Consider the following 12,883-nt stretch of genomic DNA (forward strand, 5'->3'; position numbering starts at 1 on the left):
AGTCAGAGAGGCTGAGAAACTGGGCGGGGACGACGCGGCTCCCTGTGCATGCTGGGAGTCACACTGGGCGGGGACAACACGGCTCCCTGTGCATGCTGGGAGTCAATAGTGCTCCAACCCAAGGCCGACAGCGCACAACACTCCAACGGTCCTTCCAACAGACTCAGCCCACAACTGAGTTGAAGTCCACATCTTATCTTCAGTTGTTCCCAGGTAGGGTGTAAGCAGAAACTCAGGGTTTCCCATTACAGAAAAGTAGCACCCATCATCCCAGGGGCTCAGGGCAGCAGCTGAGGCCACAGACCCACAGGACTAAGTTGTGAAAACCCTCCCGTCTACAGGTCATGATTTTTGGCACCAAACTTAAAAAAGCAAAATCTACTTTTGAGAGCTTCTGGGGTCTATTACTACAGATGAGAAAAGGTGGACATAAAGCACTTTCCCCAGACAACGTCCCAGTTAGAGGCTGGGTGGGCCCCAACCCCCAGCCACATGTAGATAGCAGGTTACAGGATTTTTTTTCCCTTAATTTCACTTTTGAAAGCTGTCACATCTGCAAAAGGGCTTCAGGCAACCAAGTGACCCTCAAGCTCCCTTGATAAGTGACACTCGGGTGCTGTGGACAGCTTACAGAGGCTACGCCAGCCACGTCTCACTGACTCCTTCCTGCTGGGTGCCCGTGTGCGACATGGGCTCTCTTGGAAGCTGGGTGGCTGTGCTGTTGGAAACATGAAGGGTGGCAGCAGCTGAGGGAAAGGGTCAAGTCCTATCCTGCTCTGAGAGTCACCCTGAGACCAGCTGGGGTCGCAGGCCCCCCGCCTAGTCCTCACAGTGTGCCCCCAGGACAATGATGTAAGAGGCTGCACCACAGCTATATCCCTTTATCTGGATGTCTGCCTCCCCTCAACAGCAGCACTCGTGTGTGCCCCTCACACCGCGAGCCCAAGATCTGGGCCTGCTTTTTCATTCCTGCTCATGGTACCTTTTCTGTGTGGTCACGACAACTGTGGTTTTGGTGGAAGCTAACACCTGGGAACTTTTAGACTTCTTCCACGAAAAGGGTTCGCGGACGGCTATCAGTGACTCCTCCTCACTTACAACATTCACTTCAAGGTATCGCCCAATTATGAAACTGGAGAAGCAAAGCAAAAGGAGCTCCCTGCAGCGGCCAGAATTCCTGGAAAAATAAGACACAATTTAGTGTGTGTTATAAGTTAAGACAGGCAGATCGAACACAACCTCCCTTTTCAATCAGGTTAAGTCACAGAGCTAGCAAACTAGTCACCTTTAGCCTTTATAATTCTTTTACAGGAAAAAAGGAATGTTTTACAATAAGTAATGTAACATTTTCCCAACATAAAATCAGTTCAGTTCAGTCGCTCAGTCGTGTCCGACTCTTTGCAACCCCGCCAATCACAGCACACCAGGCCTCCCTATCCATCACCAACTTCCGGAGTCCACACAAGCCCATGTCCATTAAGTCGGTGATGCCATCCAACCATCTCATCCTCTGTCGTCCCCTTCTCCTCCTGCCCTCAATCTTTCCCAGCATCGAGGTCTTTTCCAATGAGTCAGCTCTTCGCATCAGGTGGCCAAAGTATTGGAGTTTCAGCTTCAACATCAGTCCTTCCAATGAACACCCAAGACTGATCTCCTTTAGGATGGACTGGTTGGATCTCTGTGCAGTCCAAGGTACTCTCAAGAGTCTTCTCCAACACTACAGTTCAAAAGCATCAATTCTTCGGTGCACAGCTTTCTTTACAGTCCAACCCTCACATCCATACATGACCACTAGAAAAACCACAGCCTTGACCAGACAGACCTTTGTTGACAAAGTAATGTCTCTGCTTTTCAATATGCTGTCTAGGTTGGTCATAACTTTCTTTCCAAGGAGTAAGCATCTTTTAATTTCATGGCTGCAATCACCATCTGCAGTGACTTTGGAGCCCAGAAAAATAAAGTCAGCCACTGTTTTCCATTGGCCATGAAGTGATGGGACTGGATGCCATGATCTTAGTTTTCTGAATGTTGAGCTTTAAGCCAACTTTTTCACTCTCCTCTTTCATTTCATCAAGAGGCTTTCTAGTTCCTCTTCACTTTCTGCCATAAGGATGGTGTCATCTGCATATCTGAGGTTATTGATATTTCTCCTGGCAATCTTGATTCCAGCTTGTGCTTCTTCCAGCCCAGAGTTTCTCATGATGTACTCTACATATGTTAAATAAGCATGGTGACAATATACAGCCTTGACGTACTCCTTTTCCTATTTGGAACCAGTCTGTTGTTCCATGTCCAGTTCTGTTGCTTCCTGACCTGCATACAGGTTTCTCAAGAGGCAGGTCAGGTGGTCTGGTACTTCCATGTCTTTCAGAATTTTCCAGTTTATTGTGATCCACACAGTCAAAGGCTTTGGCATAGTCAATAAAGCAGAAATAGATGTTTTTCTGGAACTCTCTTGCTTTTTCCATGATCCAGCGGATGTTGGCAATTTGGTCTCTGGTTCCTCTGCCTTCTCTAAAACCAGCTTGAACATCTGGAAGTTCAGAGTTCACATATTGCTGAAGCCTGGCTTGGAGAATTTTGAGCATTACTTTGGTAGCGTGTGAGATGAGTGCAATTGTGCGGTAGTTTGAGCATTGTTTGGCATTGCCTTTCTTTGGGATTGGAATGAGAACTGACCTTTTCCAGTCCTGTGGCCACTGCTGAGTTTTCCAAATTTGCTGGCATACCGAGTGCAGCCCTTTCACAGCATCATCTTTTAGGATCTGAAATAGCTCAACTGGAATTCCATCACCTCCCCTAGCTTTGTTCATAGTGATGCTTTCTAAGGCCCACTTGGCTTCACATTCCAGGATGTCTGGCTCTAGGTGAGTGATCACACCATCGTGATTATCTGGGTTATGAAGATTTTTGTACAGTTCTTCTGTGTATTCTTGCCACCTCTTCTTACTATCTTCTGCTTCTGTTAGGTCCATACCATTTCTGTCCTTTATTGAGCCCATCTTTGCATGAAATATTCCCTTGGTATCTCTAATTTTCTTGAAGAGATCTCTAGTCTTTCCCATTCTAATGTTTCTTTCTATTTCTTTGCATTGATCACTGAGGAAGGCTTTCTTATCTCTCCTTGCTATTTTTTGGAATAGCTTATTTAACTTACCTTTAACTTACCTCAGGTAAGTTACCGTTACCCTGCTTTTGTAACTTATCTTTTCTCCTTTGCTTTTCACTTCCCTTCTTTTCACAGCTATTTGTAAGGCCTCCTCAGACAGCCATTTTGCTTTTTTGCATTTCTTTTTCTTGGGGATGGTCTCAATTCCTGTCTCCTATACAATGTCACGAACCTCCATTCATAGTTTATCAGGCACTCTATCAGATCTAGTCCCTTAAATCTATCTCTCACTTCCACTGTATAGTCATAAGGAATGTGATTTAGGTCATACCTGAATGGTCTAGTGGTTTTCTCCACTTTCTTCAATTTCAGTCTGAATTTTTCAAGAAGGAGTTCATGATCTGAGCCACAGTCAGCTCCTGGTCTTGTTTTGCTGACTGTATAGAGCTTCTCCATCTTTGGCTGCAAAGAATATAATCAATCTGATTTCAGTGTTGACCATGTGGTGATGTCCATGTGTAGAGTCTTCTCTTGTGTTGTTGGAAGAGGGTATTTGCTATGACCAGTGTGTTCTCTTGGCCAAATTCTATTAGCCTTTGCCCTGCTTCATTCTGTATCCAAGGCCAAATTTGCCTGTTACTCCAGGTGTTTCTTGACTTCCTACTTTTGCATTCCAGCCCCCTATAATGAAAAGGACATCTGTTTTGGGTGTTAGTTCTAGAAGGTCTTATAGGTCTTCATGGAACTGTTCAACTTCAGCTTCTTCAGTGTTACTGGTCAGGGCATAGACATGGATTTCGGTGATATTGAATGGTTTGCCTTGGAAATGAACAGATCAGTCTGTTGTTTTTGAGACTGCATCCAAGTACTGCATTTCCAACTCTTTTGTTGACTGTGATGGCCACTCCATTTCTTCTAAGGGATTCCTGCCCACAGTAGTAGATATAATGGTCATCTGAGTTAAATTCACCCATTCCAGTCCATCTTAATTTATTGATTCCTAGAATGTCAATATTCACTCTTATTCACTCTTGAAGTGCAGCCGAGAGTAGCTACCCCATGTCTAAGGTCAGGGCAGCAGCTGAGAGGAGCTACCCCATGTCCAAAGTAAGGAGCAGCGGCTGCGCTTTCCTGGAGCAGCCGTGAAGAGATACCCCACAACCCAAGTAAGACAGCAGGTACTGAGAGAGGGCATCAGAGGGCAGACAGACGGAGAGCACAATCAGATAACTGGCCAATCTGATCACACGGACCACAGACTTGTCTAACTCAGTGAAACTAAGCCGTGCCGTGTGGGGCCACCCAAGACGGACAGGTTACGGTGGAGAGGTCTGATAGAATGTGGACCACTGGAGAAGGGAATGGCAAACCACTTCAGTATTCTTGCCTTGAGAACCCCAGGAACAGTATAAGATAAAATCACAAACCTAAGATAGTACTGTTTGTGATTCTCAGACTTAAGAATAGGAAACACACGTCCAGTGTTCCCAAGAGTGGTCGGAGCTGTGCTACACAAGATGCCGTCTCCCTGTGCCTGTCACCCATGTCCCTCTGCTGCTCGAGGCCAGGCCACGTCACAGGGCACACAGGCACCAGCACTGAGTGCTCACTCGAGGCCGCCCTCTGTGCACAGCGTCACCCTCAGCCTGAGGCGAGGCGCTGATCTCATCAGAGCCACCCTTGGACCAATGCAGAACCAGCAGGCGTAGATGAGACGAGAGAAGGAAGAAGGGCTGCACCCAAGCTCCTAGCTGACAGGTGACTGGGGAGTAAGAGCCCAGCGTTCTGGACACAGGGGAGGAGGCAGAGAGGGGACGGGCCCACAAGGGCTCAGGAGCCGCCATCTGGCCAGCTTGCCTGGGTGGAAGGGGAGGGGCAGGAAGGGCTCAGGGCGCGCTAAAGGCAGGCACGGGGGCACTGGCTCCCTGGGCTGAGGGGGCTCATGTCCTCCACCAGTCAGGAGTCAGGGTTGGGTACAAGCGCCTCAGTGGGTACCCCTACTCGCCCCCTGGACTGGACCAGTTTTCTCCAGTGCTTTTCCTTGTGATTTTGTCCCACCAAAATAACCACTAATCCTTTTCACAACATCCCACCCAGAAGGACCACATGTGAGACAGAACAAGAGCATGTGCACATGTCCTAAGGTCAACTCCGTCCACACCCTCCAGCCACGTACTTTGCATCACACGTGATCACGATCCGAGTTTCTCCCCCTGCAGGGATGAGCCCATCGGGTTCGGACTCTGTCACCTGCTTCTGTGGTATGTTCTTCTCCTTTACTCCATTTTCTCCTTTACAGGCACAGTCACCTAGGAGATGAAATTTAAATCTAAAATTGGACCAAACGTGAGCTGTTCTGACCGCGGTGGTGTTGCTGGAAGGGTCTAGCACACACAGTGCCCAACAGGCAAAGGCGCACAGGCAGGCTCTCCCCAGTGTAGGGTCGTTCAGAGGAAGCGGCTCGTCTGAGGCACACTGGGCGAATCTCCAGCTGTCAGCCCCGAGTTACCAGAGTAACTGCCACCCACCAGCCCAGACCCTGGAGCAGCTGCACCGGCTCCTGGCCTGAAGGTGCTGGTGCGGCTGATCCAATGGTAACAGCTGAGACGGCTACCTGAAGAGACTTCTTTGCTGTTCACCGAACTGCTCTCCAGGGTCTGCCAGGTTCTGCTTTCCCCGCAGCTGTCTAGTGAGTTAATATTTTTATCTGCAAAATCCTTCTCCTTCTCAGGAACACAAATAGGATACACTTCGGGGCACACCTGGGCTTTATCCAGCATCTGAAATCTGAACTGTTTAGCTTTATCCCAGCCACCCAGCTTGCAGCTGACTAAGTTTTGAGGAACGTCTCCTTTATTCCTGGAAAAAGAAAATTAGCTGTGAACAGAGACAGGATTTTTAAAGCTAAAACACTATTACCGTAAAACAGAATTCAATGTATAAGAGAATGACAATTGAAAGTACTTCTAACCGACTGTAAGTGAAAAGGCTACTTCAGGGCGGAAAAACTAGAAAGATAGACATAAAGCGAAAACCAAACAGGGAAAGTAAAGTTCACGCTACACAAATTCTTCCGTCACAGCTTAAAACCCAGTGGTGTAATTCTGAGTGGCAAACTTACTCTACCCAAATCACCATATTTTTGCTTTCTCCTTCTTTCAGAGTTCCAAAATTTGTCATCCGTGTGACTTCAATATCACCTTTGTTTTTGAGCAAAAGGGCTCCACAGACCTCTTCGGCAGTCTCGGTGGCGGGAGAGAAGTCCCTGGAGAAAGCACCAGAGGATGCTGTCAGGTCAGCCGGCAGGGGCGTCCGGAGGCCCTGCCCTACTGGGCGGCACTAGCCACAGTGGGCACGACACGGAGCCAAGCCCCAGAGAGGCGGCGTGGAAGGACACCCTGAGGACCTCTGGGCAGGACAGCAGGTCACCCTCACGAAGAAACCACAAGCCTGCTGACTCCAGAGGAGAGGAGCCCCCGCAGTGACCCCGAGGGTCTAAGAGCAGGCCGCCTCCACCAGAGTTCCCCAGAGACCCAAGCCCCCTGTACCCAGAGGGAAGGGCACTCAGCACTCCTCCTCAGACCCTCCCCTCGGCTGCAGGGAGGCGCTTGGCTTGTCAGGGACCCATTTCATTGGGAAAGAGTCTGGCTTCAGAGTATCTGAAACTAAAGAATTTTTATCTTCAGAAAAGGAGCAGATGCCGCCCTCCTGAGGAGGGACCGTTCGTTCCCTCTGTGCTGACACGGCTGTGAAGTGCAGGTGCTGCGTCCACCATTCACTCGCAGCTCCTTCCCATCCCTGACCCACTCCGTGCCACTCAGAAATGGGCTCCTTCACACCTGCCCCTGTCCACACACCGGCAACATCCTCGACCTCAGCCTGCCCGCCCCCTCAGATCCGTTTCAGTCACACACCCTCTCCTGTCTTCCCCTCCTTGGCCGCACAGCCAGCCCTGCCGAGCCTCCCCCCAGCCCAGCGTGCTGTGGGGGTGGTCCTCTGTCCTACAGCCGGCCAACCACCCAGGGGCTGCGGAGAACTGGCTAATGGGCTCGACCCACCCAGAGCCTGGGGGCGGGCCTAGGACACCACCACAGGCCGGGCCTGGAGAAGCGCAGGCCCTGCCGCACACACAGTGCTGATGCTGGCCTTCCGACCCTTGAGTGGGTGGGGGACAGTGGGTCTGAGGGCAGGGCAGCATCCTCGACGTGGGGCTACAGCCTGAAGGCAGGACCAGTTCAGGAGGAAGCAGGGCCAGGGCAGCAGCACAGGGCACGGCACACATGGATCACATGCTGGGCCGACGGCTCCTTGTGAGGACAGCTGCTCCCAGCAGACCGAGGGGCCGCGGGGGACCATGACTGGTCATCACCCTCCCAGGACCAGCTCCCCTCCCTGGATGGAGCAGAGGCCACTGCAGCTGGGGCCCAAAGGAGGCTCGCCTGAAGCTTGCCACCCACAGCCAGGGAGCCCCTGCCCACGCCCCCACCCACCCCATTCAGCAGACGTGAGTCCTCTGGAGACAGAGAGCTGCAGCGCAGGGTAAGGGAAGTGCTGGGGAGAGGCAGACAGGTGGAGCAGTAGGGACCCAGAGTCCTTCTGATGGACAGACTGGCCCTAAGGGCATGCTGGCAGCTGTTTTTCCTGAATGGTCAGTTGGGCCAGTCCCGGCCACCCTCCCACGGCCCGCCCCTGCCCGCAGCCAGCAGGAATCCAGTTAACTGTGGTATAAAGAGGACAGTCAGGGAATCGTGTGTCTCAATGACCTGGGGTCTCCTGAGAGTGGCACGAGGTTCTGAGCAACCATGACACCTGTGTGGGCAGGGCCTTGGCTTCTGCTCCAGCAGCTGGTGGCCAGCACGATCTTGTGGCAGGGGTGGTCCTCACACCCCTGGGCCCGTCAGACAGGCTGAAGCCAGAATTCCTGAGCTTCCCTGCTGGTAGGGGCGAGGGCAATGTTTCTCACACGCTTCACTGCTCCGCAGATGGGCCAAGTCATTCTCCAAAAGGGGAGCAAGCCCCGTGGGACAGGAGGAGGTGCCCACCAGGTGATCTGGACACGGCAGAGCTGCCTGCCATGTCCCTTGCTCTGCCCACAGCTTACCCGCAGCACACCCTCCTGGCCAGGCCGGTGGCCCACTTCTCCCGAGACAGGCTCCCCGCCCTGCGGCTCACAGACCCTCCTCCCACACATGCCCTGCTTCTGTGAGACCACCAGACAAATAGGACTGCTTAGGAGCAGTCCTAAGGGACTGCGCTAGGGGCAAAGTGCTGCTAAGGGAGCACTAGGGACAAAGAGTAGAGGCAGGCAAGATGCAGGGCAGTACTGCTGCTCAAACCTGAGCTCAGGAAGGCCTGGAGCGCTCATAAACACGTGTTGGAGGTGGTCTGGGACACACAGAGAAGAATACGGATACAGCAAATTCAGTAACGCTAAAAATCTGCCATGTATAACATGTTCTACAAAACACCAATGTGTGAAAGAGTACAACTCACAAAACCCAGGAAAACATGAAGATCATCAGCATGAGACTGAGGCTCAACGGGCCACTTTTCACTCAGCCTTCAGCCAACCATGAAGAGCCCTCAGCGCCCATGAGGTCTCCCTGCAAGCCGCCGGCTCAGGGGATCTCGTTTTGCTGAGCCAGCGCTCAGCCGCACGCTGGGCCCGCCCCCGCCTCCTCACCACGTCTGCACCGGAGTCATGCACAGCGCCCTCCACACGTAGCAGGACTGGCTGCTCTCTACCACCACCACGCTGACCACATCATGCCTGCGCGGCGTGTAGCCTTCTGGAAGCTTCAGGGAGTCCAAGGTGAAGAAGATGCAATCATCGATCACCCCATTCCTCCCACAGAGGCTGGACACACAGACCTGCAAGCACAACACTAGGGCTGGCAGCACGTGCACGGTGGGGCAGAGACCAGCACCAGAGGCCGGGCTGCCGTGGCCAGGGAGGAGCGGGCCTGCTCTCCGGTGAGAAGCAACGCCCCAGATGGTGCAGGCCAGGCAGAAGCCCGGAGCCGGGGCCGCGGGAGCAGCCCGGGGCACACTGCACCTCCTCTCACAGACTCCATTCCCTCCTCTGCTCCAGTCCCGACTCCCCAGACCACAGCTCTGCCAGAAGCACAGGCAGAGCCCACACCCACTCCCTGGGTCCCACCATCAGCCACTAACACTGAGTACCCTGTGACCTAGAATTTAACTATGCCAGCATGCAGGCCGGCCTCCAGTTGTCTTGGTAAGAAGTCAGGGTCTTCTCTGGCCAAGACGGACTGTCACTTAACCTGACCTCCCGGTGCACCCAGGACCCATGGACACTTGAGGCCCGGTACCTACCCGGTCCACACGCTTGTACCTCAGCGGCTTCACCGAGATGGCCTCGCTGCTCCATGTGCCTGGCCGGATCCAGTACTCAGCCTCCACCCAGTCTCCCTTGCAGGGCTCGAAACCTCCAAGGCAGGGAAACCAGGCAAGTTACTTGGTGACATTGAAACATTAAAGTGTACAAGAGACTCTGAAGTTACCTTTCAGAACATTGTTACTACATGTATATATAAAGTATATATTATGTATGTTAATTATATACAATTATGTACTGTATGTAATCATACGTAATACATAATTATATATAATTGTATGCTATATGATACACAGGTATATATATTATGTTATACTTATATAGCAATTATACATACATGCATATATAGCATCAAAGAAGGCAATGGCATCCCACTCCAGTACTCTTGCCTGGAAAATCCCATGGACGGAGGAGCCTGGTGGGCTGCAGTCCATGGGGTCGCTAAGAGTCAGACACGACTGAGTGATATCACTTTCACTTTCATGCACTGGAGAAGGAAATGGCAACCCACTCCAGCGTTCTTGCCTGGAGAATCCCAGGGACAGGGGAGCCTGGTGGGCTGCCATATATGGGGTCGCACAGAGTCGGACACGACCGAAGCGACTTAGCAGCAGCACCAGCAACATATATAGCATGCATGTACCCAAGCACTGTGGTTGACAACTGCGAGGTGAGCTCCAGGAGGCATGGGTGTTCGTGGCGCTCGTCTGCCAGCTCCATCAGACACCAGGAGCACCCACCCCAATCCTCCTCATCAGGGGCGCGTGGGAGGCAACCAGGGAGGTGCATCCACACCCGAGGCCTGGGCAGCTGCGTCCGCCCCAGCCCAGGCAGGGGAGCCCTCCGTGTCCCCTCAGTGTGCCTGGGAAGCGGCGGGGCAGGCAGAGAGTGGGGAACTACAAGAGCAGGGACGTGAGGCAGCAGCTGAGCCGCTGCGGTACGTGGTGGAGCTATACCTGCTGATAATCTTTTGGTTCTTTTGTAATAAACATTTTTATTAAGCTGAGAAGACAACAGTGCCTAATAAAATACTGAGTTTGCTTCTCAAGAAAGCTGATGATAAGCACAAAGCAGCCCAAACATCTACGGACACTGCTTCTCACCAGGGGCCACCCAGCATGGCACGGGCAGCACAAACCCACAGGAGACACAGCTCCTGGGCACCAGCTTCCAGGTCGGTGAGTTTTTTAGGAAGATGATGCCCAGAACCACAAGTTAACACGCCACTGAGAAACCTGTACTTGTTGTTTTGTAAGCCATGCCTTCATTAATCAAATAATTGACATAATTCTGCTAATTTTTAATTCTGTATCTTCCAACACACACGAGAAGTGAAGCAATAACTACTACTGTGTTAGCTGTATAAAAGTTATTTTAAAGAGAAAAACAGTGAAGCAAATCAAAAACTAGTTCATTTTTTGCCCCATCAGAATCATGGAATCAAAGTAAAGATTTTGGAAGACCATTCTGTTGAAGGAGATATATATGACGTTATTGTGAATGCTACTGTAATATAGTTTAAAAACCCAACACTGGAGAAAAGATTATTTGCTTTTACCATGATCACGCACATAAGTGCAAGTTTTGATGGAACTGTAACAGAAACAAGCTCCCTGCGCGCTGAGAATCCCGTGGGGTAACAACGTATGGGAGCCACCACGTGCCCACAGGCCCAGGCCTTCCTTCCCCCATGCTGTGCTGGTCAGTGAGTGAAGGACAGGCTGCAGCCATGGAGACTGACAGAGCATGCAGGCAACGCAGCCTCAGAGCCTGTGGCAAAGCCAGTGTTAAAATGAACAGATCGTAGGGCCTGCTGGCCTGGTCCTCTTGCTGGCAGTCTGAATTTTACGAATGGTTGAACCTCTGAAGAAGTGCTTTGTAAATCAACCCTACAATGGTGCTCCTTCCACCTTTTACAGGTGAGAGCTCTAAATTTTGGTTACAGTTTGTTCAAAATCAGTTGGCAATTTTTAATTACTCAGTAAACGTGGAAGCAAACAATCTTCGAGTTTACAGAACTCCTAGGTGGTCCGGTGGTTAGGACTCAGTGCTCTCACTGGTGAGGCCCAAGTTCAACCCCTGGTTGTGGAACAAGATTTCACAAGCTGTGCAACATGGCAGGGTAGGGGTGGGGAGGGATGGGGGTTGAGCGGGAGATGGAACAAAAGAAAAAAAAAACCTTCAGTTTTAAAACTTTTGTGAACTGCAGTTATTGAGAATATAGCCTGTAAACATGACATGGTGACACCCGCTCCCACAGAAGCACAGAGAACCTGAAGCAGGGAGACCCTGTGTGATGGCTCAGCTCAGGGCTGAACACTGGACATGATGCCGACCGCCTGTGTAAGGAGCCTTTCAATCAAGCCCTCACTTTTAGTTGGATAAACTGATATTCAGCAATGAATAACTTAAAACCATCAAGGCCTACAACAAGTTTACAGGTTCCAAATTTGGTGTAAGATTAAAAATAAAATCACAGAGATGACTTATTTGATAGATTTTAGTTCATGAAAATATTTGAATACCTTTGTACTTACAGAGGTAAAAACTAATACTTGTGAAACATCTGGGCTAAAAAAGTTAAGCTATTTCAGTAGGAAAAAACCCAGACTTGTTAATAACTCACATTCAGCAGAATTTGCTTTGAGCTTACTAGTATTTCCTTAATTAAAAGGTGGCTCAGTGGTAAAGAATCCACCTGCAATGTAGGAGATGGGGTTCAATCCCTGATCTGGGAAGATCCCCAGCAGAAGGGAATGGCAACCCACTCCAGCATTCTAGCCTGGGAAATCGAATGGACAGAGGAGCCTAGTGGGCTACACTCCACGGGGGTCGCAAAGAGTTGAACATAACCTAGTGACTGAGAATACAAAAGCCTACGAGGAGAGCCCATCAAAGGTGCCTACACTTACAAGTTCATCGACCATAAAATGCAGCTTTGAGGAAGACTCCAGGCCACTGTATGAAAAAATGGAGCTAAGATAACACTGAAAAATGTACGTTTCTCAGAACAATACCAGTGACATGGCATTAGGGCTGCTAAGAAGTGAAAAGATATTAATACACACGAAGAACATAATGGCTACACAATCAAGATTAAATTGTTTTACTTTTCTTTAATGTACCCAGGTATCATTTTCTTTTTTTAGAAGGACTTTTAGCATTGCAGATAGTTTTTGAGTAACAGTAAAGGCCCACCAATATAATAAAATAAACGTGCTAATCGAGATACACACACACACACACACACACACACACAGACATTTAAAAATGATTTAACCTAACCCATTTGCATGCCCCTCTCTTCTCCACTGTGTGCCGGCCTGGCCACTCGCTTGCCGGGCACGCTGGTGTGGTCACAGGAGAGGAGTGAAGCCGCGGGCAGGCCGCCACAGCAAGGGGATGCCGAGCCCACC

At 50.5% G+C, this 12,883-nt stretch overlaps 1 protein-coding gene across 1 annotated transcript in view; it reads right to left on the reverse strand.

The window, feature by feature from the left end:
- Positions 1-12,883, reverse strand: part of MOV10L1 (Mov10 like RISC complex RNA helicase 1) — a 65,999-nt gene that overhangs the window by 42,454 nt on the left and 10,662 nt on the right. The window contains exons 4-9 of the mRNA XM_027540457.1: positions 9,446-9,558; positions 8,793-8,980; positions 6,231-6,374; positions 5,724-5,968; positions 5,286-5,418; positions 983-1,177 (exon numbers count right to left, since the gene is read on the reverse strand). Coding sequence (XP_027396258.1) covers positions 983-1,177; positions 5,286-5,418; positions 5,724-5,968; positions 6,231-6,374; positions 8,793-8,980; positions 9,446-9,558 — 1,018 coding nt within the window. The remainder of the gene's footprint in view (positions 1-982; positions 1,178-5,285; positions 5,419-5,723; positions 5,969-6,230; positions 6,375-8,792; positions 8,981-9,445; positions 9,559-12,883) is intronic.

The sequence above is a fragment of the Bos indicus x Bos taurus genome, chromosome 5 (assembly GCF_003369695.1).
Source record: "Bos indicus x Bos taurus breed Angus x Brahman F1 hybrid chromosome 5, Bos_hybrid_MaternalHap_v2.0, whole genome shotgun sequence".
Lineage (NCBI taxonomy): Eukaryota > Metazoa > Chordata > Mammalia > Artiodactyla > Bovidae > Bos > Bos indicus x Bos taurus.